The sequence below is a fragment of the Saccopteryx leptura genome, chromosome 6 (assembly GCF_036850995.1).
Source record: "Saccopteryx leptura isolate mSacLep1 chromosome 6, mSacLep1_pri_phased_curated, whole genome shotgun sequence".
NCBI classification, from domain to species: Eukaryota; Metazoa; Chordata; class Mammalia; order Chiroptera; family Emballonuridae; genus Saccopteryx; species Saccopteryx leptura.
The window spans coordinates 28,938,063-28,965,017 of NC_089508.1; the positions used below are offsets into that span (position 1 = coordinate 28,938,063).

A 26,955-nucleotide genomic window follows, 5' to 3' on the forward strand; every position below is an offset into this window, starting at 1 on the left:
AGCTGGATTATAGTGGGTTCAAGTAATTTATTTTTAGATTGTACCAGCATGTTTGGTTCTGGGGTCCAATCCCCAAATTCCAGAAAAATAAACTAATAAGAACCACATGCACTACGAAAAGGCCATTCCGACGTGTCTGTGATCATGCGGTGAGTGGGCAGAGAATATAGACCAGGAGCCCTGGGAGGGGACAGGGCCTCCCTTCCCAGTCAGATGACAGCCCCCGGCTCGGAGCCCTCGTTGGGGTGGGAAGAGGACTGAGGCTGGGTCATGTGGACCCTGTCCCTTTATGGCCCTGGGCCTTTTATTGCTACATTTGCTACGTTGCTACTTTTTGGCCCCTGGGTTGTGCCCAGGGAATGCCTATCACCGGGCGGTATTAATGAGTAGGCTGCTGGCATCTGCTGTTGCCATAGTTACATGAGCACAAGCCTCTCTCCAGAGGGTCCCGTGGTGAGTTATCAGGGATTCATTTGGCCACTACCGGACTGCGGAACATGGTCCTTGCTACATCCTCAACTCGGCCAACCCCTTGGACACTGGTCACACGTTATCGCCTCCACTCCAGGAGGGCTTTCTAGCTCCTGGACCTTGCTGGAACACCTCCCTTCGATAACATTCTGTAAGACCTAAACACCAACAGCCCTCAATCCTTTCCAGCTTCTGGAAAGGCTTCCGAGTGGTATCTCTTAAAGTCCGTGTGTTCGAAGCACAGCGGGAGGGGTGCATTTTAGGAAAAACGTCAGCTCCCACAAGCAGCGGCCGTCGGGGGGCAGGCTCCTGGATCAGCCTTCTCTTGGTGAGGTAGTTTGAGCACACCAGCAACCTGCCAGGGGACGGGCCCCTGGAACATGTCCCTAGGTGTTCACTGGTCCAAGAAGCATCTCCGAGTGGTGAGAGTTCCCTCCTGGGTGCTGGCCTGTGCCTGCCCTTGGCACTGGTGGGCGTGGCCCTGCTGCTCCTGGGCTGCAGCAGCGCCTTCCCCGCAGGTCAGAGCATTCCTTTCCGGAAGGACGGGAGCCCCCTCCCTGGTAGGGCAGGTCCTCCGGCTGCTGCGAGGCATTTACTTGTGCCAACCTCCAGTCTCTCTTCCCTTGTGGGCACATACCCGACACTTTGTGTCTGTCTGGATGGGTGGGTGGTTACTTCTAAGCCTGTCCTGAGGCTTTGGCCATGGGGCTGCCAACATACTTGCCCATGGGCCCTTAGTGGGAAGAGTCCTGAGCCCAGAGACTGTGCCTGTCAGGGGAGCTGAGGAAGTGTCTGGAGGCAGGAGAGCATGCATGGTTGCAGAACTGCCTTCAGAAGTCTAATCTGGTCTGAATTGTTGGCTGTGTAGACCAAACCCAATAAGGAACTGGCCAAGACTGGATTTTCCAACTGTATTTTCATCCTAAGGTCTGCACAGTAGACTGACCTCGGACTGGCCACCTTGGGCAGGGCAGCCCCATTCCACTCTTTGCTGTTAGATGTGATCTACTAGGAGCACATGGTAGTGGCCACAGGACTGAGTGTGCCTGGCTGGGAGGTGAAGTGAGAGGGTTATTGCTCTGGGTTTGAATCCATCTAAAGTACCCTTAACTCAATTGAGCCTGTTGGCCGGTCCTCCCCTCTGGATGTCCCCAGAGGTATTGGGAAGCTTTCCGCCTGCTCTATCTTAAGGCTTTACATCACCTCCACGGCGGGCCAAGTCTTAGGCGAGCAGTGCTCAGGAATCAAAGCCAGGGGGTCAGGAAGTCAGCCCTGCCCTGCCCGCTGCCAGGGGAGAAGCAGGAAGCCTCGGGGCCCGTGCTCTGGGTAGCTGAGGGCACGGAGGCACCTGCTGTTCTGGAACTTTCTTGGTCCACATACCCTATGATGTCAGCACAGCCCGGGGACCAGCGCCAGGGAGGAGCTTCCTCTGGGCAATGCCGTGCACAGAGGAACTTTAACTGCAATTTGGGTCTGAAACGGGAGGTCTGGGAGAAAAGCAAGATAAAAAGAGGAGATGGAAGGGAGTAATGCTCAAAAGATCCTGTAAAAACAGGCCTTCATTTTACTTATGAGCCATATCTGCCAAGTGCCAGGCTCTGTGCTGAGGGTGCGTGGAACCTATAACACCACCTTTGAGACACCCTGAGACCTGAACATACGTCATCTAGTTTGTACCTCAAAGAGAGAGCAACTACTGCCAGCGGGGGAAACTGAGGCATGGTGGTCAACGAACAGACGAGGGCATAACCGTAACCAAGACTCCCGCTGCCCACAGTGGCCCCACTGGGATGCTGGTGCTCCGGGAACAGGGCTTGGCAGAATCAGACCTGGGGCGTGGCATGGGGGTGGGGGTGAAAGGCAGGTCATGGAGCACCCAAGAGGCAGGGTCTGCAAACGAGCTTACGTGCCTTTGGTCACCAGCTGGTGAACTGATCTATAGGAGTAAAGAAATGTCAGTGATCACGTCTTGGTTTCTATGTCTGATGTTTATATATTCCCAAGGGAGATTTTTTCACGTATGGCCAAAAATAGATCAAAGGAGGATAGTCATAGCGGGTGGGGGAGTGTCTGAATTCAGAAACACGTTGCTTAATACTGCTCTAGCTGTGGGTTCAGGGGAGCCCCGTGATAATGACGATGGTGAGAGCGGTAGCTACCATTTGCTAAGCACCTACTATGCGTCAGGCACCTGACTCGGTGCTCTACATACATGACCTCATAGCCAAGTTGGCAGATGGGCATTTTGAGACACACACACACACACACACACACACACACACACACACACACACAGGGAATAATGTGGATCTTTTGCTGGTATTCACAGGTGTTGGTTTCTGTCTATCTCTTCCTTTGACGACTGGCATTGTTCAGCGGGTGCCTTTGCTGGGCTGTCAGAGGGCCATCTGGCCCCGGCCTGGTCCTTCTGTCACAGACTTCCCTCCAGCTTCACACACCACTAGAACCTGGCCCAGCAGGAGCCTGGCCACGCCCACCAGGGTGCCACAATGGGGGGGGCTGCCAGCCCTGTGCCTTCCGCCTTCTACCTGGAGGGGAGGATCCCAAGGGCCCCTGAGTTCATGGCCATGTTTATTTGGAGTAAAACACGAGGGAACAAACCAAGGAACAGGGGCAAAAACCAATAAATTCCGAAGTTATAAAGTTTTAAAGAGACAGTCAGAACCTGTTCAGTTACAAGCTCTTTCATCTCCACTGGTGTTCCTTCTGGTGTTGGGCCCTGGAGACACCGGACGGGGCCGAGGGCAGCCGGCAGGCCCGCGGAGACCTCTTCAGGAGTTGGCCTCTCTGGGGATCGACAGAACTTGCAGCGATCCCCGAGCCTGCTCAGTGCGGATGACGTGATTAGGACGTGTTGCGTGAGAGCGGGTGGCCACAAAGACGGGGGAGGCGGGGGGCTATGGGGACACAGTGGCAATAACTGCGGTGGTGGCTTTGGGTGCACCAGAGAGACAGCGGGGGTGGGGCATAACACAGGATGTGCTCGGGGCCAGCTGGTCCTTCTTGCGTTTGCTGGACGGCATGATCCCCAGACGGTGGGAAGAGTGACGATAAGAATATATCTCAAGTGACGGTCGAACATCCCACAAGTGGTTCTCCCCTGAACGAGTTAGGGACAAGGACCTCTTAGAGAATGGGGTGTCGGCGCACAACTGTACAAGGACAGGAGGGTTGTAAACAGGGGCCGCTGCTGGGCCAACCTCAGGCTCTGTGGACTTTCTCTCAGGTCCCCCCCATTCACCCACTGAGTCTCCACACGGTCACCCTTCATCGCCCTCACTCCTTCTCTTTCACAGTGACCAGGTCGCCCCGTACGGAGACTCTGTCTGCGGATGTGGAGCGCCGCCGCCCGCCCGCGTAGTCCTCGGGCCCCGGCCCTGCGCTGGGAACGGTCAGGACGACTGCATCAGGCCGGTGAGGCGCTTGCCCGCCAGCGACTTTCCCTGCAGAGACAGGTGACAGAGAGGCACGCACAGGTGCAGGCACGCGCACACACACACACACACACACACACACACACACACACACACACACACGGGACAGAGACAGAGAGCCAGATAGGTGAATTAATTGTTGCACAAGCCATGGAGGCCAAACAACTTAGCGAACCGACCCCTTTGATCTCTGGGTTTGGGAGCCTGAGCTGCAGACATCTGGAACAACCAGGAGTCTGGGCAGGTGAGGGAGGGAGGGTACGCTGCTGGTATTCTTTTTGGGGGGTGTGAGAATTTTACTTACCCCAAACCAGGCATTTCAACTCTTAAGTAGAGCATCTCTTAATGCAGGGGTCCCCAAACTATGGCCCGCGGGCCACATGTGGCCCCCTGAGGCCATTTATCCGGCCCCCACCGCACTTCCGGAAGGGGCACCTCTTTCATTGGTGGTCAGTGAGAGGAGCATAGTTCCCACTGAAATATTGGTCAGTTTGTTGATTTAAATTTACTTGTTCTTTATTTTAAATATTGAATTTGTTCCTATTTTGTTTTTTTTACTTTAAAATAAGATATGTGCAGTGTGCATAGGGATTTGTTCATAGTTTTTTTTATAGTCTGGCCCTCCAACGGTCTGAGGGACAGTGAACTGGTCCCCTGTGTAAAAAGTTTGGGGACCCCTGTCTTAATGCCTGTGGGCTATCCCTGAACTTGATTTTATTCAAGCAAGGAAGGAAAAGGTGGATTGGGGAGTAGCAAGATCAGGGAGGGTGGACTGACCCAAACAGATGCAGGCTAGGGGCCTGGGTGGTTAGAAACTAATGAATGAATGAGTAGTCGTGAGAATGCAGAAGTCCTAGGCACCCTGTCTGAAGTGCAGGCGAGACACACAGCCTCTGGGTCCTCTTGATGACCCAGTTCTGGACAATGAAAGTGGTATTTGCCGTGGGCGGCTCAGAGAACAGGTGAACAGGGGCTCCCCGTGGGCCCGGACCGCGTGTTTTTGTCGTCTTCTAGATCCTCGGCTCCCTCTCTGCAGGACTGAGGGCCTCCACACCAGGAATTCTACACGCCCCTCCCTTAAAATCTTTGTCGCAGTTCTTCCTGAAAAGCAAGAAAATGAACTGGACTGGGAGGCCAGGTGCACGAGGCACAGAAGGCCTGGGAGAGGCCAGTTGTTCACATGCCTGGGAGGAGGTGACGGTGTCTACATCCCGCTACCCTCTTCAGAAATCCATGGTATCGGACAGGGGCCTGGAGGAGAGAGTGGCTGGACCCCGGCCGATTGATCACGGTGTCTGAGAGAGCACCTGGAGCCCGGCCTGTTATTGACAGGGAGTTGGCGACACCATCGCCATCCACGAAGGGCAGCGCACAGTGGCTCCTCAGACTGAGCGACCCCGTTTGCAGGGCCCAGACGTTCCTCCTGTTCATTTCCAAGCGGGGCGGGTGGGGGTTGTGAGAGCTCAGCGCGTTTACTGGGCTTGGCTGCGTGGAAGCTGGATGTAATTAAAAAAATTGATCAGGCTTGTGAAGCCTGGTGGGGTACTCAATAAACCTGCTGATTGATGAATTGATGGATAATGGGCATAGCTAACAAACGAACGACACGGGCTGTGACTTTGCGGGATGCAGCACCGTGTGTCGTCTGGCTGAGGGCTCGGTGGAGGGGCGTGGCTGCCTGACTCTGAGGATTGTGATGGCGTGGATGGGAGCTCGTCCAGGACGGGAACCGCTCTCAGGAGCTACTGGGAAGTCTGCATCGACCTCCTCCTGCTCTCTCTCTCCTTCCTTTCGCCAGCATGACTTTCACTCCTCATTTTCACTAGTGAGACAGACTTTTCATTTTTTTTCTTCCCATCTTAAAATACACTCATACACACAATCTCCCCATCATTCATATGAGGCTAAGGATTTTTAAAAATCAGATAAAAAAAAAAAATCCTAGAGGGATACAGTGGCAGTCTTTGCACACCACTAAGAGCAGGGCGGCTGCTCCCCTGTGTAGAGCGGGTCCGGTGCAACACCAGCTCTCAGAAGGCAGAGGCTGACCGTCCGAGGCTCCCTCCGGCCCTGGATGCTACGGCACACTCAGCCGGCTCTCCTTGACTGCCCTTTCTTGGATGGAGCTCCAGGCATTTGTCATTCAGTTGGTTCACCTGGGATTGTGCCTTCTCAAAGCAGGCCTGAAGGCAGAGAGCATGGTTTTGTGTGCGTGTGTGTGGTCCTCTCTGGGGAAATATGGGGCTGATGAGTCTAGGGACCCCATGGCTCAAGAGCTGTAACAACCTTCTCCACCCCGTTTACTGGTGTCCAGCCCTGCTCATATGAAAGGCACCTAGGAATGTTTCTCTCCTCTTGGTGCTTCTTATCACTGCGGTACCCATATACCAAATACCAGCTCCCCGTCCCCCTCACTTCCATCCCTCCTCCACCCGGGCCACAGATTACACATTATGTCCCCAAATACATATGTTCCAGTTTTGTCACACACACAGCATTTGGGGCTCTGATTTAACTAGTAAGTGTGAACAACAACAACAAAAAATCACTGAAGCTTCTGCATACTAGTCTGTCCAATGGTATGTTAAAAGCCCAGAGACAAAGGAAGGTGAGGTTCGCCAGGCACCCAGACCCTCATTACAGCTTCTTCCTCATTAGTGAGGTCATTTTGGCTGGAGAGGGGGCTGTGGGCTGAGGGAGGTTGGAGACTCTATTTCTGGAGGGTTGTGTGACTATTTGTTTTAGCTGAATTTGACCCTGAGGACCCCCATCCTCCATAACTCCCATGTCTATAGAGTGGGCTGGGCTTGGAGGCTCTAATTAATCTCTTCCTGCCTAAATCCTGGAGCTAGCACCACTGCTATGACTCCAAGGACCTCTGGCCAGCCCATCAATCCTGTCCCTCCCCTTCCCCTCCGCTGCTTCTATTTCTCCAGACTTCAGGGGCAGGGGGTGCAGATGGCCGGCCTAGAGAACACGCCCTGAGATTGTTCCAACCTCTCAGCAACCCAGGTGGTGCTCTTCGGCATTCTCTCTCCCTTTCCCCACTTCTGCACTCATGCATTTATCGAATGCCAGTTCCTGCTAAAGGAGGTCGTGAGGGTGAGGGTTGGCTTTGGGGGGGGGGGGGCGGGGAGGTGAGCCCAGCTCAACCCAGCTGCAATCTGTCTTCTGTGCAGTGACCTCCCGGATGAGGCTGGAAGGTGGTTACTCATGCAGGACGCAAGCAGAGCTAGATGCCTGGCCTCGGGCTTTGGGGAAGAAATCCTGCAATCACTCTGGCTCAGCAGCTGCCTCCCTTCTGAAGAACTGATATTCCTGTGGTTCCCGGGGATCAAAGTGAAATCTGACAGCAGAGGCTACCTGTGTTCCGAGAGGAGCTGCCCCAAGGCCTGTGCAGCGAGGGGCTTGCTGGGAGCTCCCGAGCTACCTGCTCAGCCCAGAGAGAGAGAACTCCTACCCACGCCCTCTCTTCTCCTCTTCGCCTCCGTCCCTGCCTCCAGTTTGGGTGATTGTGTAGGAAACGGTCAGGAAGGGAGGAGTAGTTTTGCCTCTGCCTGCCATCTAGCATAGTTACAGGGAGAGCCTGTTTTTTCAGGGTCTGAATGTGTGATGTTCCTCAGTGCCGGTCAGTTGGGAACAGATCGTGGTGCCAGGAAACTGCAGCCAGCTCAGCCTCAGGCCTTGGCATAGCTGAGCGAAGCAGCTGAAGGTGGTGGGAAATGCTATTAGCAGGCAGCCTTTGTCCAAGTGAAAAAATATACAGTGATTGAGGACTGAGCTGCAGAAGGTGCATTCCAGAGACATCAAAGCTTTGCATACAGACAAAGCGCTTTTCACCTTCAAGACCTTGGGCAAAGTTTAATCCATTGGAATTTGGGATCCTTCTCGGTTTCATGTGCTGGGCTCGCAAACACCCACACGTTCCATTCCCACCCTGGCTAATCATTTTAGCTCTGTGGCCATCTTGACGGCTAGAAGCCTGCAAGAAGGTGGTTATGGAATCCTTTGTTTCTAAAAGAAAAGGCACAAAAGGAATAAGCTTCCTTTTGGGCAGTGCTTTAAGGAAAATCAACATGCTGATTGACATGCTGTGGCTCTGGGCATTGCACCTGCAGATACTAGTCAACAAGCATGCACTATCCGGTTCCCAAGACCTGTCACTACTTACCTGGAAGACTGATGCTAAACTCTTTGGCTGGGACAAGGGCTGTGTGGCTCAGTGAGTAGCCCTGAGGTCAGATGGTATATTAGGGGCAGCAAAGCCAAGCACTATGGGCGTAAGCAGGACCCTTTACAATGCTAAGGGGACGGGGGAGAAAAGACATCTGAGCTGCTGATGGGACTATCTTGCTGATTTGCCCAGATGACTTAGGACCAAAGTTACAGCTCTCGGGTCCATCAAGTCTAAATCTACGCCACTATGGGGATAGAACTTGACTGCCGTTGCCTCTGGGGGAGAGGATGAAACTGACAGGATTGGGGCATGAGAGAACTTTCCAGGGTGATGGGGTATAGGTTACACTGGTTCATACATCTGTCAAATTCATTGGCCCATACATTTCAGATGTGTTCCTTTTGCTATACGTAGTTTTATCTCAAAAGAAATAAATTAGAAAAAAAAAATCCTAGTTATCACATTTCGCTTTGAAAGTCTTCACTCCTTACTTTTTCAGTCGCTGTCCCAGGAGCCTTTTAGCTAAATTCAGTGCTCTCCCTTCAGGATGGGAGGAGCCCGGGTCCTCCTGTTAGGGGGTCTAGAATTTGCAATGGAATGCATTGGGAACACTATTTCTAGTCTCCATTGATTTCCACTAATCACCCTGTTGTGACACACAGGCATTTTCATCCTTGCTAATGAAAAATGGTGTTTTGCTGAAGATGGCTCGCCAAGTGACTTCAGCAGATGAGAAGTGGGAGGCCCCAGAGATGAGCTGTCTGTCCTCCCAAGGAGACTGAAGGTCATTGAGGAGTAGATGACGCTCAAGTTTATAAATGATGAGCAGATGTGGAATCACAGCCCTGGGGGAACGTGCTGAGAAGAGAAGTCAGGAGCCTATGAGCCAAGTGGAGAGGTAAGGGCACTGACTTGGGTTTGGCAGGAGGGAGAGAAGCCAGGGACCCGCCTAACTTCATCAGGGGACTTCCCTGGAGGTTGGTGCCCCTGGGGCCCCTTCTCTACTGAGCAAAGCAAAAGAAATAATTTCAAAGGAGAGCATAATGGACTTCTGTGGAGGCTCCTTTCTCAATAATGTTTAAAATTGGGGAGAATGCCACTTGCTCGGGATAGTTTAGAAGTCTGAGGGACGCTGGCAGGGATGGTAGAAAAATCCATACTTAATATCGAATAGTTTCAAAAAACTTTCAACTCTTGATCTCTTGTCACCCTCTATTAGACTTTGTGAGGCAGGGCGGGCTGATGAAATGGGAAAACCAGGTGATGAGACAAGCCAACGATCGCAGGCTGCTGACCCTCAGTGCAGCTGGCCCAGAGCAGCGTGGGGCGCTGGTGCGGTTGTGTCCGGCTTTCTCACTCTCCAACAGTGAGGGGCAGGAGCCCAGTGGCCAGATCCATTCCCGGGGTCTATGTTACTTGCTAAGCTTTCTGATCTGTATGTTGAGCTAAATGGCATTTTATTTGGTTTAAAAATATTCTCTATTAGACTTTTAAAAAGTAAGATACCACAAACATAAAGTAACACCCAAATTAAAAAAAAAATCAAGAGATAGGTGAAAATTAAATTAATAAAATAGGTTCATAGGCTAAAGAATTAATATACATTCATGCACATTTAAACCTGTTAAAAAATAAAGACTATGATTAAAATAAAAACAATGGATTCTTCTGCAACAACCAACCCATCTTACCTATAGTATTATGTGATAAACAACCAAGTTTTGCCACATAAACAAACAGGTTTTTCCATTCTGTGGAATCTGCCGGCTGTCACGACTTCTGAAAGCAATGCTCACATGATGTCCCTGGGACCACAGCGGGTTCAGACACCTTGCTCTAGCCTGTATTGTCAACTATCAGTGCTTTTCATTTTTCCTTTCATTTTTTTTAATTTAGAAAAGGTGAGTTGCCAGCCCTTCTATCTGAACTAAATTGGAAAGGACCAGCCTATCCCCTAATCTCCCCAGGACTGTCCCTTTGAATTTTTTTATTCCCGCCCAGTAGGGTGGCATCAACATCTCATGTACACTCCCTTCTCAAGTGTCCTCCTCTTCAACTCACCCAAACCTTGGTGGTGGCAGGGTGGGGATGGTCCCTGTACAGAGACACAGGTTAGCTGCCAAGGACAAGCTGCTAACAGTCACCAGTGATTGAACATTAAGCAGCTATTGTGTGCCAAGCACACTAGACATGTCACCGACACTTGTGTTAATGTCCACACCACCCTTGCCACTTCGGTATTACATTATCCCCACTGGACAGACGAGGACACAGGCTCAAATAGAGCCTGAGCTGCTTGCCTGAGAGCATACAGCTGGTCAGTGGCAGAGCCGAGCGGGCTGGCCTTCATGACCCCTATGCCTTCTGCTTTGCACTTGACCATCGCTCTAAAAAAAAGCAGGCAGATGGCAACGCTCAGGGACTAAGAACTCCTCCATGTCCACCCACACCACACCAGTGATGGCTGCCGAACAGGCCAGGTAAAGCCGCCACTCGTGTTTGTGGCCCTGTGTTATCGGTGCCAATGCCTCTGGGATCCCCATAGCAACCGTTCCGGGGAGGAGAGAGGCAGGTGTGATGTTTACCTTTCTAAAAGGGGCTGGCAGAACTGCCTTACTCCAACTAGAACCAAGTGCCTAAATTGGGCTGTCTCAGCCAGGCTGGGGAAGCCCTCCCTGGCTGTTGTTCCCAGCATCTCTGACTCCTGTCTCCCACCATCCTCATCACTCACAGGGCTCTCTGCAAAGGCTGGCCTCTGCCTGTTAGTTTTGGTGAGTGGCGGGAGACCTTCCTTCCTGGTCTCCAGCAGTGCAGGGACAAATCTGGAACCCGGCAGGCATGCCAGGAGTGACAAAGCCTCAGCAGCTGTGCCCCACTCTGGTGGCACAGTGCCCAGCACAGACACCCCGGCCTCTGTTCCAAGTCGCGCACTCCCACTTTCCTGTTTGCTGTTTCTCATTGTGCAGGAGAAATGCCCCCTTTTTACTACCGGATCTCTCGCATCCCCTTCCTCTAGTTCCGACTGAACAATGCCGGTGCTCTTTCTACGCTCCGCCTGCAGGAAGTCCAAGTCGGACTCAGGGGTGGAGCGGAGGCGGGCAGTTGCTCACAGGTCCCTCAGCAGCGTGCCTTCTGGTAGCTGTGCAGTGCCTGCTTCTTCCTCTCCTCCTCCTCCCTAAATCTACTTTGGCATCTCATTTCTGGTTCATTCTAAATTAGGCAAGGTCAAAAGATGCAAAGGAAGAGAGTCATGGTTGTGTTGCTATTGGCAACAACTTGATGCTACATTTTTCCAACTAAGAAGTTCAAATGACCCCTGACTATGGCTACCGGGGTGAGTGGCACAGTAGTTCAGAGGACAAGACAGCAGGAGAAATCACGTGCTTGGCAGTGTGTGGTTCTCCCAAGGACTCTAAATCCACCCTCCTTAGGTAAGCACGTCTCATCCACAAACATATTCACCCAAACATATCCATTGGGGGGGAGGGTCCTTGGTTAAGCCAGCTGCCACGGCAGAGATTTGAAGTTACAGGCGGTCAACATGCTGACCACCCCCTACCACCCAGAAGCATAATCTTTCCATGAGTGTCCATCTCCATTCGGACACATATGCAAAGAGAGCCGGCTCCTTTCTCTTTCCTCCCTACCACCGGGAATGCAGTTTGGCGGGCATTTACCAGACATGTATTTCTAACCTGGAAAAGTGCAGCAGGTCAAGTGGCATTTTTGAAGAGATCTCTGGATAGAAACTTGGGTTGATGGAATTCCTAGCTATGGAGAACCTTCCTACTTCCCTACACATCCTTTTCACGTGTTGCTGCAATGCTTTTGGTCCCTGTGGGACAGTGGCTGGGTGGTTGCCCAGCCTTCTTCCCTATGAAGGGGCAGGCAGAGCTGCTTACTTCCATTAGAACCAACTATACAGAATGTGAGATTGCCGAGTTTCCCATGGGCTTTGGCTGTGGGCCGCGGAGGAAGGGTTATGGGAGCTGTGTCTGCCGTGGAAGCTGGATCTGGGAGACGAAGCCTAAAGATGCTGCTGTCAAATTTAAAAGCATCTTCAAAGGATGTGGGCCTTTCTGCTAGGGGTCCAGGAGAAGTGAGTTAAAGGACCAAGACCTAAAGACGCTATTGTAACACTGTCTTTGGGGCAAGGGATTCGGTGTCATCGCTGGACCCTTCAGCTTCTTGTTTCTTAAAAAGAAAATACTATGGGTGCAAAAAAATGGGCAGGAAAAATGCCGACACCAAAAAATGGGTGCCGCCGACTGTCCATGGAGCGAGGGTGTGAAACAGGAGTGGCGGGTGGAGACAAGGCCACGGACTAACAGATCCATCTCTTCAGATTGCTGGAGCACCTTCTGTGCAGAAGGATCCCAGAGGAGGTTAGAGAGTGCGGACGCCGGGGTCACTCACCCACTGCTGGAAGGAAGCCGCCTCGCGGGTGAAATGCAGCGGCCATTCTGACTCTGCGCCAGCAGCACTAGGCAATTGTGTTTTTAGGAAGGGAAGTGAAGAATAACTTATCCAGCTGAAACCATGAAGACCTGTGGCTTTAGGGGAGCCCCTGCCCAGACACGCACACAGCTGCAGCAGGCATGCAATCCATGCACACAGGACATGCAGGTCTGCAGCGTATGTTATAGACATACCATACACTGAACACGGAGGCGTCCATCAGGCAGGTAGCGCAGGCATCCAGGTGGACAGCTGTGCACATGCCCATGTGTACGTGTGCACCAGAACCACTCACATAAGCATCTCATGCAAGGTGCAGAAGCAACCCATGTGATTGGTAGTAGAAGCTCTAGTATCTGGCTCCTAAGATGCCAATCTTTGACAAACACTGCAAACTGAAAGCATTTACCTTAAGATACATATATAAAACCTGAATTCTCTCCAGGAAAAAGCCATTAGTGTCAGTGGAAATGACCTCCCAGCTTCTGTTTCTGTCAATACTACAAGCAGTAGGAGCGTGCACCCCAGGGGTCTGGTTTACTGGGATTTCCAAGCATCCCCTGTCACCTGCTCCTGACTCCTCCAACAGCCCCACCTTGTAGTTCATAATTAAAAAACAAACAAACAAACAAAACCAGAAGCCTTTGTCTATCTGGCAGGTGGAGCAAGTGGGCTTGGTGAGGCCATGTTGCTCAGGGTGGCCCCAGGCTGGCAGAGGGCTGGAGGGGACGGTCCCGGGGAGTGAGGCTTCTGCTGTGCTGAGTGCTGCATCTGAAGAACTGGGTTCTATGCTCCTATCACGGGAGACCTATTCCTGATCTGTATCAGGAAGCAGGAGAACTGGGTTCTATGCTCCTATCACGGGAGACCTATTCCTGATCTGTATCTGGAAGCAGGAGAACTGGGTTCTATGCTCCTATCACGGTAGACCTATTCCTGATCTGTATCAGGAAGCAGGAGAACTGGGTTCTATGCTCCTATCACAGGAGACCTATTCCTGATCTGTATCTGGAAGCAGGAGAACTGGGTTCTATGCTCTTATCATGGGGAGACCTATTCCTGATCTGTATCAGGAAGCAGGAGAACTGGGTTCTATGCTCCTATCACGGGAGACCTATTCCTGATCTGTATCAGGAAGCAGGGGGGAGGGGTCTTGGGGTCCTGCAGCTCAACAGGGGGGCAAATGCCTGATCCTGCATGCAACATTCAGGTGGCCTCTCCACCTCCTGCCACCACACAGGGGGGGGGGCCCACAGCTCCCACAGCTGCCAGGAAGTGCTTAGGGGACCCGGGAAATTGACCACAGGGCAGACGCTGGCTTGTTGGGCACCACAGTCCCTCCATTCCCAGGGACAACAGAGAAACTGGCTCTCTGGATCAACTTTAAAAATAAACCCACAATAATAACTGGTATTTGGCGAGTCGTTCATTGAGCTGGTCACTGTAATAAATAAATGTGCTTTGCACACATTGTCATAGATGAGAGATACCCACCCACCCATCCTGAACTACATGATACCTACCTTGCAGAATATTCTTGGAAATCAAATAAGGTCATAAGAGCTAAGCATGGGCTACAGATAATCATAAGAATGAAAATAATAATACAAAAAAAACACAACTATGCTTGAGCACACACACTACAAACACTGTGCTAGGCACCTTATGTATATTTTCCCATTTAATCATTTACTCTTCTCTCTCCTTCACAGAGGAGGAAACTGAGCTGCCCAAGTCACCCAGCTAAGTGGTGAGGCTGGAGCAGAGGCAAAGTACCTCTCAGGCCAAGCCCAGCATGAATGCAGACAAAACAACCATCTCCAAGAAATAAAAGCCAACGAACTGCCACTCGGGGCGGTAGGCTTTGTTATACCCATCAGGCAAGTGAGTAACTGCTGGGGTCTTACTACAATGTGAGGTGGAGAAACAGGATTCAACCAGGGCTGCCCATCTCTAACTCAGCCCACCTGTCTGTATGCTGGTGGGTGCAAAAGGGGCGTTGTTTTCAGTGGGCAAAGCCAGAGGGTCTTCAGTAGGGACTGAGAATACAGTTGGGGGAAACATCGCTGCCAGGTTTTTGACAATATTTAGCCCCGGCTGGTTGGTGGTGCTCAGTCACACCCCACATGGCTGGTGACTGACAGATTCAGGAGAGTCTGGATGGCTCAGGGCAGGCAGCCATGAAGGGCCAATCGGAGCCGCTTCCAGGGCAAGATGCACTCGCTGTGGTCCTGGGCAGGATGGGAGAGAAGAGGGCCCTGCCACCAAACCTGAGCAAAGCAGCTGAAGGGCAGTTTAGGGTCTCTGGTGGCCACCCCCCCGCCACCTGCACCCCTTCCTGGAGATCTTCTGATAATGCCCTGTAGATCTAGAAACAACCCAGGAAAGCTATGATTGAGAGCTGGCAAATGATGAGCTCTGCAGCTGTCATTACAAAGGAAACCTCCATCCAGCCTATGACCGCTGGGTGGTTATCACTCACAAATGCTAATGACCGACTCTTTCACATATTTAGAATTATGGTTGCCCTGGTACGGAAACTTCCCGCATCCTCTAGGAGAGAGAACCCATCAGAATTTCCCCGCTGGTTTTGCTGCACATTACAAGGTTGGGTTGTGTTTTTTATTGGCTGCTCCATCTCCATTTCTCAACTTAATCTGCAATGATGGAAAGGCCAGGCCCTCGATCTTCACTCAATGGTCCATCTTTCCCCATTAGGCATGGGGGTTCAGAAGCACCCTGCTCTCAGTGTAAATAAGAAAGGCAAGGGGAAGGGGCAAAGGGCTCTCCAACTCTATGAAAAAGTAGGGGTGTCCCCTGGACCCCCACATCTCTTTCCCCTACTTCTTAGATCCAGGCACCAATCCTTTCCTGACAGTTTTAAAGGATGTTTGAGAGAATACAGTAACAATTGACTCGAAGTTTTCTTCAGCTTTAAAATATGTCTTACTAAAACTTTACTGACATGATCTGGATTACCACGTTTAATGAAAGACCTCAAAGAATTTGAAAGCAAAAGATGAGGAGAGGAAAAAAGCCAAAAGCTATAATCACCGTTATTATACAACCCCATGATGAGCTGAGACAGCCCTGGTGAGGCCTGGGAGAGGGGAGAGAGTGTCTTTTGAATCGGGCTGGTCCTCAGGACTGCTGGGAAGAACGTGTGACCTGAGAGCCCTTCCCTTCCCCTGAGTTGGGTTGAAGAAGAGTCGCTAAGTCAGGACCCAGGAGAGGGGACCCAGGGAGGGCAGTGTCCCCTTGGTCTAAGGCTTTGGGGGTTTGTTCTGCTCCTTGCCAGCCAGAGATGCTTTTGGTGGCAACGTGCCCACTTGAAATCTGCAACTGGCTTTATCACCTTTTCTGCTTTCAACAAAACACCTTTTCTGGATGGGAGTAACGACAGGCCACGCCTTCTCCTACGCAGAGCCATGGCGCCTGCGCACACGCCCACCCAGCGGTGCTCAGTCAGACTGCGCCACAGCCGGGCAGTCTCCCTGTGCCAGCGGGCACTGTGTCCTCTGCTCACTGACCTCCATTCAGGCATTCGGGGTGGGGGGTGGGGAGAGCCCTGTTGTCCGGATCTCAGCTGCAGCAGCAGCAGCAGCAGTTGGCTTAAAAAAAACAACACCCCGAAACGAAAACCCTCAAACAGGCAAGGATGAGATGTGGAGGGCAGTAATTCCACTCCTGGACAGCCTCCCTTTGCTTTGTGTTTCGTCCCCTAGATTTTCACCCTCGAGGCAGTGTCTCATCTGACTTTAGGATCCCTCCCCTCCAGTCTCAGCAAACTTCCTCCTTAGGATCCAGTCTACTTTCCCAGGGCTTGTTTATAAACCAGAGAATAAAATGTGGGAGGATCCATTCAACGGAGGTTTACTGCCTTGGAGGATCCCAGCTGGAAGAGATGATGGAACCCCGTGCAGAGCCCTGCTCTACAACATCCTTGGCCCTTCAGCTCCTGAGCACGGAGCTCGCTGTCCCTCGGGGTGGCATAGCCCACTGTTGGGAAGCTGCTACTGTTAGACTACGCTTCAGTAGAGTGACCCTCCCCATATCTTCTCCCCTTTTGTTCTAGCTTTGTCTGGAATAATCCAGAAATGCTTGCTCACTCTGGAAGACAAACAAGTACATCTCACGATGGTTACGGAGTCTCCTTAGGGGCTAGACTTGATCTGCTTCACTCTCTGATGCCCCAGTTACTCCTTCTGAACTTCTTCTTGACTGCGGAAGTTCCTGATAGAGTGTGGAGGCTTAGAACCAAGACTCAGTGTGGTCTAGAGCAGAGAAACCTTTGTTTCTCATGCACTCATAAACTAATTACTAAAGAAAAAGGGGCCCTGACCTCTTCTCCCTTAGTAACTAATTTATTTGTGCCATGAGATGAAAATGGTTGTATTTAGTCAGGGGCACTGACCTTAGTAATTAGTGTGTGTTTGTGCCATGAAAAAAAAAAAAAGGTTGAAAATCACTGGTCTAGAGTGACACAGGAAGCCGTGAAATGCTTCTCTGTTTTTTGACCATGTCATGTTTGTCATCGAAGCTTAAAGTTGTTTTTAAAAAACGAAATGCATCCTGCTTTTGCTTATATTAAGCTTGCAGTCAACTACAACCCGAGAATGTTTTTTTAACTTGAATTTCAGTGAAGAATTCGCATGTCATCCTATAGTTGTGAGACTGAATTACTATTTTTTTAAACATAAATTTTATCTAGTTAAGTTTTATCTAGTTGTTTTTGACCCATCATTCCACCTCAAGGGGATACTTTTCAAATATAATTTCATTATCTATGAAATGAGCAATGCCTTCCAGGTTGGAGTCTTTGACTGGGAGGGCATATTTGTCTCTACATCCAAGTCGTCAGAAAGCATGTTGGACAGGCCAGGGTTGTGGCTGAACCCTGGTGGCCACAACCAGGAACGGTCTTTCCCACCGGCATAGACCTATGGGTGTGCCCTCTTTTTTTTTTTTTTACTTTTATTTATTCATTTTAGAGAGGCCAGAGAGAGACAGGAGAGAGAGACAGGGGGGAGGAGCTGGAAGCATCAACTCCCCTATGTGCCTTGACCAGGCAAGCCCACGGTTTCGAACCGGCAACCTCAGCATTTCCAGGTCGACGCTTTATCCACTGCGCCACCACAGGTCAGGCGAAACTGGGTGTGCCCTCTTACCAGCCACTGAGACACTGTTGGATGTATTGCTTCACCTAATTCCAGGCAAACATAGAGGGACTAAAGGTGAGGGGGAGAGGGGCAGAAATGGACTTTATTTTTAACCTTATTGCACTAATATCAGGTCACAAATAACTATTTTCTGAAGCAGAGGATGAAGGTATGATCACTATCCTTCTATAGTAACCCAGGCTGATGGGAGGGGTGGAAAGTTCCTGCCAAATATTACACCAACAAAGCCCATTCCTGTTTGGGGCTGTGGTACCATTACTCAGGCCCTGACTGTGACTAGGGGCCGTGGAAGAGCCACTGCAATGGACTCGGATCCAAACCGCGTCCCCTGCCAGCCCCTGTGAGGCAGGCTGCGGGCAAGCTGTGTGCGTGTGCGCCGGGCAGGAAGCTATTTCGGGAGGTGACCTGCAGCCCTTCGCCGTAACAGAGCCTGCCTCCCAGCCCCCACTCGGGAAAGACATCCTTCTAGAAGGAGCTCTCACTTTCCAAGTGGCTTAGGGGGTTGTGGGATTTCAGCCCGTGTCCCCTACACTGCTGGGTGGCCAACACTCCCAGCCCTGTCTGCCTTCCCGTCCATTAAGGAACTGCTGAACTGACAGCCAAGGGCCTTTCCCTCCTTGGCCTTTGGGTAACATCACCAACCTGAAAATCCTACTGCTCTGAGCTCCTCTCATTGTCCCATTCACCATTCTGCTTCATGGCAACGTTTTAACAGACTGTTCCTATGTACAGATTTGTATCCTGTCCTCCTCCCAGAATGCTATGCTTCCCAAACTCAATTACAACCAAAGATACTCATTTGCTGCTTTAAAAAGGGGAAGATTAGGCCCTGGCCGGTTGGCTCAGTGGTAGAGCGTCGGCCTGGCGTGCAGGAGTCCTGGGTTCGATTCCCGGCCAGGGCACACAGGAGAAGCGCCTGTCTGCTTCTCCACCCCTCCCCCTCTCCTTCCTCTCTGTCTCTCTCTTCCCCTCCCGCAGCCAAGGCTCCATTGGAGCAAAGTTTCCCCGGGAGCTGAGGATGGCTCTGTGGCCTCTGCCTCAGGCACTAGAATGGCTCTGATTGCGGCAGAGCGACGCCCCAGATGGGCAGAGCATCGCTCCCTGGTGGGCATGCCAGGTGGATCCCGGTCGGGCACATGCGGGAGTCTGTCTGACTGTCTTTTCCCGTTTCCAACTTCAGAAAAATACAAAAAAACAAAAACAAAAACAAAAAAACGGGGGGGGGGGGGAGATTCTGAGTAGTTTTCATCAGGAGCTCATTTTAGAAGGAATGGCAGGTGGTCTCCCTTCTAAGTCTCTGAAGTCCTTAGACCTGGGGCTCTGTGACTTCTAACTCTCCAGTTTGGACACAGGCAGAGTTGGGTCTCTCCTCTCTCACCTTGACTTTGGCAGCTGTGTCCCTTTCCTAGGTTCCTGCTGTTTCAAAGCCTAATGCCTGGCGGTTTCTCTGTCCTGCCCCTTGGGTGGTGCCATTGTCCCCTGGCAGGACAGGGGAGGCTCCGTCCTCTGTGGAAGTGGGCGTCCTTTTCCCCAAGTGGTCTGCCCTTCCTGCTGTTCATCCTGCCGAGGGCCCTGGAGTCACCTTCACTCTCTGTCTTCTCACTGGACAGATGGGAGCCCGGAGCTGTCAGAAGTCTGACTAGACGAGTGACAGGGAACAGGCTGAAATCCCACAACCCCCTAAGCCACTTCTAAAGTGAGAGCTCCTTCTAGAAGGATGTCTTTCCTGAGTGGGGGCTGGGAGGAAGGCTCTGTTATGGCAAAGGGCTGCAGGTCACCTCCCGAAATAGCTTCCTGCCTGGCGCACACGCACACAGCTTGCCCCCAGCCTGCCTTGCAGAGACTGGCAGGGGACGCGATTTGGATCCGAGTCAGTGGCTGTAAACACACAGCTGTGCCTTTCTGCCTCAGAGGACCTTGGTTTTCACATGACCGCTCAGCACACGGGGGTCTGGGGGGGGGCAGAGAGGGCCTGGGCAGGGGGAGAGGAGGCAGGGGGCAGCCCTGCAGAGCCTTGCTCACCCTGAGTGTCCCTGCGGGTGGGGGGGCTGAGTCACCGCTGTGTTTTTTTTCTCTAAGTGGCACTCTATGGGGAGCACGCCTTTGACTGCTTTTGGTTGACAGGCTGAACCATCAACTGCAACAGCTGGCGAGGGGGGAGGGAGGGGTGGTCCTTTTCCCCCAAAAGTGGCAGGGCCTAGGGCTGAGTTACTCAAAAATGACAATCACTGTCCCTTTCTGATGAACAAAAACTTCACCCCCCCCCCCAGCTGCGGAAGAACCTCCATCCCCGCCATGTTGGATCGTGCCTTCCCTTTGTCTTCTCTGCCTCCCTCCAGCCAAGCTGATTCGCTTGTCGTATGTTTCCTAGTTTGTTTACAAAAAACAGACATTTTCAGTTACAAACCTATGATGTTAAATATGCTTTCTCAAACTTTACTTGGAGCCAAGATGGAGAGAGGGAGAGCCCAGAGGAGACTTAACCTACCACTGACTGTAGCCGGGACTGCACAGGCTGGCTAACCTTTTTTTGCCCAGTTCTAAGACAGGACAGGGACAAGCTGGCCCAGAGTTCTCCAGGGAACCGGGCAGTGTGGCGACAGGTGAGTGGCAAGGTGATGCTGAGGTCCCCAAGTGCTCACATTTCGTTCCTTCCTATGCCCCACAATGCACCGCGATGCGGCCGCACCCACACCTCAACCCCCGCCTCCCCACGCACCAGACTGGCTGTCCATCCTGGAGGGAGGGGACTGCAGAACTGGCAACCTTGCCCTCCTGGGCTCACAGTGTGTGAGGGAGCCCTGAGCCGTGCACTGGTGGGGCGAGCCTGTGCCTTAGGCAGCCTGAGACACCCTTAGTTCTGGTGCTTTATCCTCAAATGCCCTGGCTGAGGGCTGTTCTAGCCATGGCTTCCTTCCTGGCCTCAGAGGCTGGTGGGCACTTCCTGGGCAGGAAGGCAGCTCCTCTCTCATTCTGAGAATGATTAATTAGCACAGCTCAGAAAATGGAGGATGGAGAGAAGCACAGATGTATAGACATAACCAGCTGGAAAAGTCCAAGCCATTGTACAAAGGAGAAAACCAGTGCTCAGAGTGGGCTAGTGATTTGCCTGAGGCCACACAGCTAGTAGGTTAAGGCTGGACACAGCAGCCACCCTGCACGAGGACTGCCAAGGAGATGGAGAGAGCCCCAGGAGAAGTCCTCGCTGCCCCGACGAGGAAGACTTTCATGCCTCCCCTCACAGATACTGCTGTGGAAGTCCACTTCTATCACCAGGCAGGCTGGCAGTCACTGCTGGACCTCAGGTCTCTCATATGGGAGACCCTGGCGGTCTAGTCAGTGGCCCAGTGGTCCCCAAGGGGCCCAAGGACTATTTGCAATCAAAACCAACCCTGCATAAAGATTTTTAGCCAATCGTCCCTTGCTGAGGGCTGGAAAGTATGTTTTTTCAACTGAAGTTGAAGCCCTCTGGAGGTTTTGCTGGGTCTAGGTATTTGAGAACTCATTCCAACAGAGTGCATGGCTGTTCCCTGTGCTTGGCTGAGGGGGAGGGGTCAGCAATGTCCGCCATCCTCCGGGAGGGAGCTGCTAATGCCAGCTTGGCTGAACACCCTGGGTGTCTGCCCTCCGCCTCGCCTGCCAGGAACCTCAGTCGTCCACTTCTGGTTCAGCACCTGGGCTTGGAGTGGAGGCTTCTCGCAGAGCTAGGTGGAAGGGCGTGTGTGGGGTGAGCTGCTGGCTTTTTAGCTCTCATTAGCTCCTCCTAGGCTTTTAGCTGGGGAGAGAGGAACGGGAGAGGGCGAGCAGGTAGGGGAGGGGGAGGGGTGACAGCTGCCTCCCAGAGCTTCCTGGTCGCTGTCTGACTGGCCGCTGCATTCCTTGGCAGGCAGGACAGAATGCCTGTCACAGAGATGCCACTTGGCACATGCCAAGCCCCCCTCAGCCCCCGGCCCTTGCTGTTTCAATTCCAAGGAACACCTCGACAAAGCTCAACTGTGCCGTTGTGTTAGGAGGGGGTGAGCATACCTGGTCCCTGTCCTCATTTCTGCTCTTCCCTGTGGCCTCTGTATCGCTGGCTCGGACACCAGCATCCCCGGTTCCCGTCTTTGGAACCCAAACCTACACTGAGGAGGCTCTCGAGGGAGCGGTCGAGGATTCAGTTGAGCTCCCAGGCAAAGGCGTCCTGGGAGGCTAATGCCAGCGTCACCTGGAGCTGCCACTTCTCCCGACTTAAGCGCCATCACTCTGTGGAACTGTACACAGGAGCAGGGGACTTTCTCTAGCCTCTCCTCCCCAGGTTCCAGTTCTCATTGGCTGACTTTGGCCACTACCCCAAAAAGGACAATCTAATTATTGCTGTTGAGTCTTAGCTAAAGGCCCTTTGCTTACTCTGCCTTCTCCCATCCCCCCCCCCCCCCACACACACACACAGCAGAGTCAGCTCCTGGTGCGGCCCTCCCCCCTTGGTGGTAGACCAGAAATAATGAGCATGCGTAAGAGAGAATAGGGAAGGGCGAGCCTGGCAGCTCTGGCCACCCTCACCCCCTCACCTGTCAACTGCAAAGTCAGGAAGACGACAGGGAACGGCAGCTTGGTCTTTAGTTTGAGAACCTTCCTCCTCCCCCAGTCAGCAATGCCTGGGACTTCCCCACAAAGAACCCGAAGAGGAGATGGCAGGTGATGGAAAGGGAACCCACAACGATAAGCCAGATGTTTCCTGCTGTGGCTTCACGTTTTACAGCCACTGGGAAAGGAAGCTTCCCAGCAGATAGGGCCAGGGAGAGACGGGCTCCATTCATTTGACCAGAGGCCATGCATGTTGGAGGCCCCCTTTGAGAAGCTGCTATGTGTTACAGCTCTTCCTGAGACTGGGGTTCCTCAGACCAGGACCACCACATACAGTGGGGTGAGTCATTCACTGCAGAGGGCAGCTGAGGGTCGTGTAGGAGCTGAAATCCAGCCTGTGCTTTGCTTGGCCAGCTGTGCTTGTGTGGAGCTGGGCCTATCAGAGGGAGTCCTGTTTTCTGCTTTTGATAAAAGTACAATAGGGGCTAGTTGTGCCATGCTGTAACTGTCCGTTATGTCTGGTTCTGAACCTGGGTCTTCCTGTCAAATAAGCGGGACTTTATGCGGGTGCGGTGGCTCCTGGCCGCCAAACCACACAATGTTTGGCACAGCAGATCCTTAGGCATTTGCTTTGTATGTTCAAGTTCTGGGTGACTCAGAGGGAAACTTCTACCAGAAAGAGAAGCTCACACGGCACTACCTCTTTTGGGGGGTTGCCAGGCCCCTTCTGCACCCAAACAAGCATGACCCTAGCCACTTCCATGAACTTCAGGATCTCGTGTAAGAGGGGGCATCTGTCACCTTGAACAAGTAACTCCTCCACTTATGATAATACACCTAAGATTTGGAAGGAATAATTTGCTTTCTCCCAATGTTTCTCCTTGACCAAGGCATGGGGGGAATTTTGGGTTCAGATTTAGTCTTATAAGCTAGCTAACTGAGCTAACCAACCACCTAGATCAATATTTCTTACCAACAATTAGTCCTAAATAGCAGCTGAACTCACATCCTTGATCCGCAAGCTGCCCTTCATTTTTCCATTGTTAGCCCCCTGACGTGGGTGGTCTTTTCATATGTCTTTCCCAGCACCATGAGAATGCTATTGAACTAGACTTTTATTGAGTTTTATAGTTCACAGCAGGCAGCAGATGAAATATTCGTGTAGACCTTTTATAGAAATCAAGCTCTTTATGCATATCATATCTAGAAAAATGGCTATCCAATTGCAAGACATATTGGTTGGTTAATTCCATTTGATTAGAACCCTGAGCTCTTGAGACCCGATTCTTGGGATCCAGCCTCACATGCCCTGAGAGTTGCCATTGTTCTACAGTCATGGGTTCTTCCCTCAGACTCAGTCCCTTGTGGGGATGTGGGGTTTTCCCAAGAGCACAAGGAGCAGGGGTGGGTGAGTGCAAGTCCGTCTCCATTTCCACCACTGGAACTGGAACATCAGAATGCACCGCCCACTAGAGTCTTCATAAAAGAACAGCAGGAAATTTAGGGTATTATTTTTTTGAAGTTTGGGTCTTTCATCACATAGATACTAAGAATTTCAAGAGCTCGGGAGATTCTCCTCCCTCATCCGGCCCTGAAACCACCTCTGTAAATTCTCTCATGGGCACACTCCAGACACGGGGAAGGTGTCTGGTGCTGTCTCATTCCAAACGCTTTGTTAACAGACCTTGGAGAACCACTGAAGCAACACCGCTTCTGGGAAGAAGGGACATCAATAAATGCTCTTCACAGTTTCATCAAGATCATTCTTGCCTTTCCTGATACCCACTTCTCATGCACTGCAGCCTGGAGATGGTTTAATGTCTCGTCCGAGAACCAGTCTCCTTCTCTCGCACCCTTGGCGCAGGGGGTCAGCTGGAAGGGCCTCCACGGGCCCTTTGTACTGACAGCCTAAGTGGCCTCACAGTACATGCTGAGGTTGTTGACAATATTTCTAAACATCCTTTATCCACACATCTAGGCCTCAAAAGACAGAAGAATGGGTTCCTACCACTCTATCAGACCACCAGGAGTGGAGGGACTTCTATAGGCCTCGCCTTTTGATGACATTGGCACCTTCTTGGGGTGGGCAGCCACATGGCCATGGCAAACTAGTCATGAAGACAGACAGGGGACCGGCAGGGCTTAGATTCTGCAAGTCCTGGCTTCTCATGAGGGAAGACCAAGGAAGAGAAAAGGTGAGCACCCACGTATTGTCATTGCCACCCACTAGGGCCACTAGGATGTTTACAGGTAGCGAGTTCACAGTGATGTTTAAATTCGGTTAAAGTGCATCTAGCTATGGTAGGTGAACAACTAGGTTGCTTTCAACCCAGAATGCTTAGATTTTTATGTTCAAAGGATGAAATAAAGATACTAATCACACAGTAGTCAGGTTTTACGGGGACTTTCCTCTTCAACAGAGTGGGAAAAAGGCAAGTTGGCATGAGCAGGCTTCTACCCTTAGGAAGAGAAGTGTGGCCAGTTCAGTTCGTGGGATCCCTGCTCTCCGGCCGCCATGTTGTTGGTTCCTTCTACTTTGAAATGAACAGTGCCGTCTGGGGACTGTGAACTCAGTGGAGATGGGTCTGTGCTGTGCTGAAGACCAGAGTACAGAATCTCTGCCGGGCACCAGGGGGAGGACCTATTCATTCAGCCCTCTCATCTGTCACCATGGGGTCTCCTATGTGCCACTCGGCTGGTCTCCACCCCATACAAACTGCAGGTGCATGGGGTAAGGCCACTTCCCTACAGGGACAGTGAACCTGTAGCCCATCTTGACGCCTGAAGGCTTTGTCCCCAGGAGCAAGGGGCCAGCACCAGGACCTGTTTCTCCCTCCACCCCGGGGCATCCTGCCCTCCTCTCCCTGTGACACTATGCAAATGAGGCTCACGAGGGCGGTAACTCATGCAGAGGCCACTAACACACACCAGCTAGACCACATCGCCACAACCCATGCAGCACGGCCACCTCCTGCACACGCCAAAGCCGCCTACGCAGCCACAGCAGCCGCCCACGACCCGCTCCCGGGTGACTGCCGGAGATCACAGAGGGAAATTTGGAATTTCTTTTTCTTTTTTTTTTTTTTTTAGATGAGCTACGGTGCTGAGCCAATTTATTTCACGAGACAGTTCGGTGGCCTTCTCCCCGGGCTGCTGCAGAAGATGCACAAACCGCGCAGCCCCCAGGGCAGCGGGTCCGTCCTCTGAGCCCCGCACAGAAGGTCAAAGGCGCAGCTCGAGGCTGGGCGGCCCTGTGTGCACCTTCTGCAGAGGGGGCCGCTCGGTCTTTTGCAAATCCATCTCTAGAAGTGAAGCTGCAGACACTTGCAAAAGAAAAGGGATGTGTTGAGGGGGAAAGCACTGGACTCCCTCCCACCCCGAAGGAAATGACAACAGAAAAGAACGGAGAAAACCAGAGAAACGAAATCAACGTGAGGGAACAGAGCCGGCTGAACTTACCACACTGCGAGTGAACTTTTCTAAGGAGGTTCTACGACCTTGCTCACTTTCTGGCTTTAGGAAAAAACAAACAAACAAAAAAGAAAATGGTAGGGAGAAAAATACAGAAAAAAAAAAAAATCTTCAGCTTCCACGTGGTTTCTCAACAGCGCAGCGGCAGCTAATGGATGGAGAAGCGAAAGAGGGCGCAGAAGACGGGACAAGAGAAGCGGCCAGTGCTGGGTGCGGGGTCAGTGGGAGGCAGAGAACAGAAGCCCGCAGGAAAGGGCGCCGCCTCCTTGGAGCAGTGAGGAGAGGGGTGTGTGCGTGCGCTTCTCCGGGGGCCGGACTGCTGCCTCGGGGCTGAGGGCAGGGGCCCGGCAGCCCTGCGTGGTCCACAGTCAGCCGCTGGAGCTGCCCGCTCACTGCTGTCCATTGGCACTGCGCATGTGCAGGAGCCCCTAGCGCTGTGTCCCTGATCCCAGGGGCCAGGCATAGAAGAGGTGAGCTCTCAGAGCCCGCAGGGTATGTGGGGGATGCTATGGGATGCCAAGAAGGGTCTGAGGGTCTGGGTTATAGCTTTGAGTGTCTCCTGCCCAGATGCAGCTAGAAGATTTGCTGACCTCAGTGACTCCTCATGGCTCCCTAATGGCCCTCAGTCTGTGTTCTTAGAGTTTTTTTGCGAAGTGTCTCGGGCTTCAGAAGGAGTATTCTGGAAAGAAATGCTCTCTTGGTACCCAGGCAGGCAACCCCTTCCAACGTTTGCTCATGACAGGCTGCAGGAGGCTCAGGAATCTTTCTGGGGTCTCTTAGCCGAGGGCCCCTAACAGGGGCAAGAGCAGGCAGACCGTGAACACGCTCTAGGGCTAGTCGCTCACTACTGCCAGAGGAGGAGAGGGTATGGCATGCAACTGACCCATTCTCCAACTTTCCTGCTTATTCAAGGAGTTTGGGGAGAGAATTATACCCCAATATCTGCTAGTTTATCCTAGAGCCCTGGCCCAGGGCTCTGAGCCCAAGACCAGGAAATCTGGAGAGAATACACACTCACAAGGACACAAACATACACACACACACACACACACACACACACACAGCAAATAATGGAAATTAAGGAGCTGAAGAAGGAGCCAGGTGTCGGTGGGTGTTCAGAATGTGCCGGAGCAGGGGTGGGGGTGGCCACCTGTGCATGCAGACAGGTCAGAGGGCT

The 26,955-nt window shown here is 52.1% G+C and overlaps 1 protein-coding gene across 10 annotated transcripts in view; it reads right to left on the reverse strand.

Annotated features, from left to right (window-relative positions):
• Positions 1 to 1,399: 1,399 nt before the first annotated feature.
• The window catches only part of RGS6 (regulator of G protein signaling 6), a 542,558-nt gene continuing 517,002 nt past the window's right edge, over positions 1,400 to 26,955 (reverse strand). For 4 of the 10 annotated variants that reach the window (XM_066388417.1, XM_066388419.1, XM_066388418.1 and 1 more), the window contains 3 exons: positions 25,767 to 25,820; positions 12,520 to 12,586; positions 1,400 to 3,935 (listed from right to left, as the gene is read on the reverse strand). In XM_066388417.1, the coding sequence (XP_066244514.1) occupies positions 3,769 to 3,935; positions 12,520 to 12,586; positions 25,767 to 25,820 (288 nt within the window). In that variant the 3' untranslated portion in view covers positions 1,400 to 3,768. Of the gene's footprint in view, positions 3,936 to 12,519; positions 12,587 to 24,814; positions 25,631 to 25,766; positions 25,821 to 26,955 lie in introns of those variants that run through there. The other 6 variants (XM_066388420.1, XM_066388424.1, XM_066388426.1 and 3 more) reach the window with 6 other exon arrangements.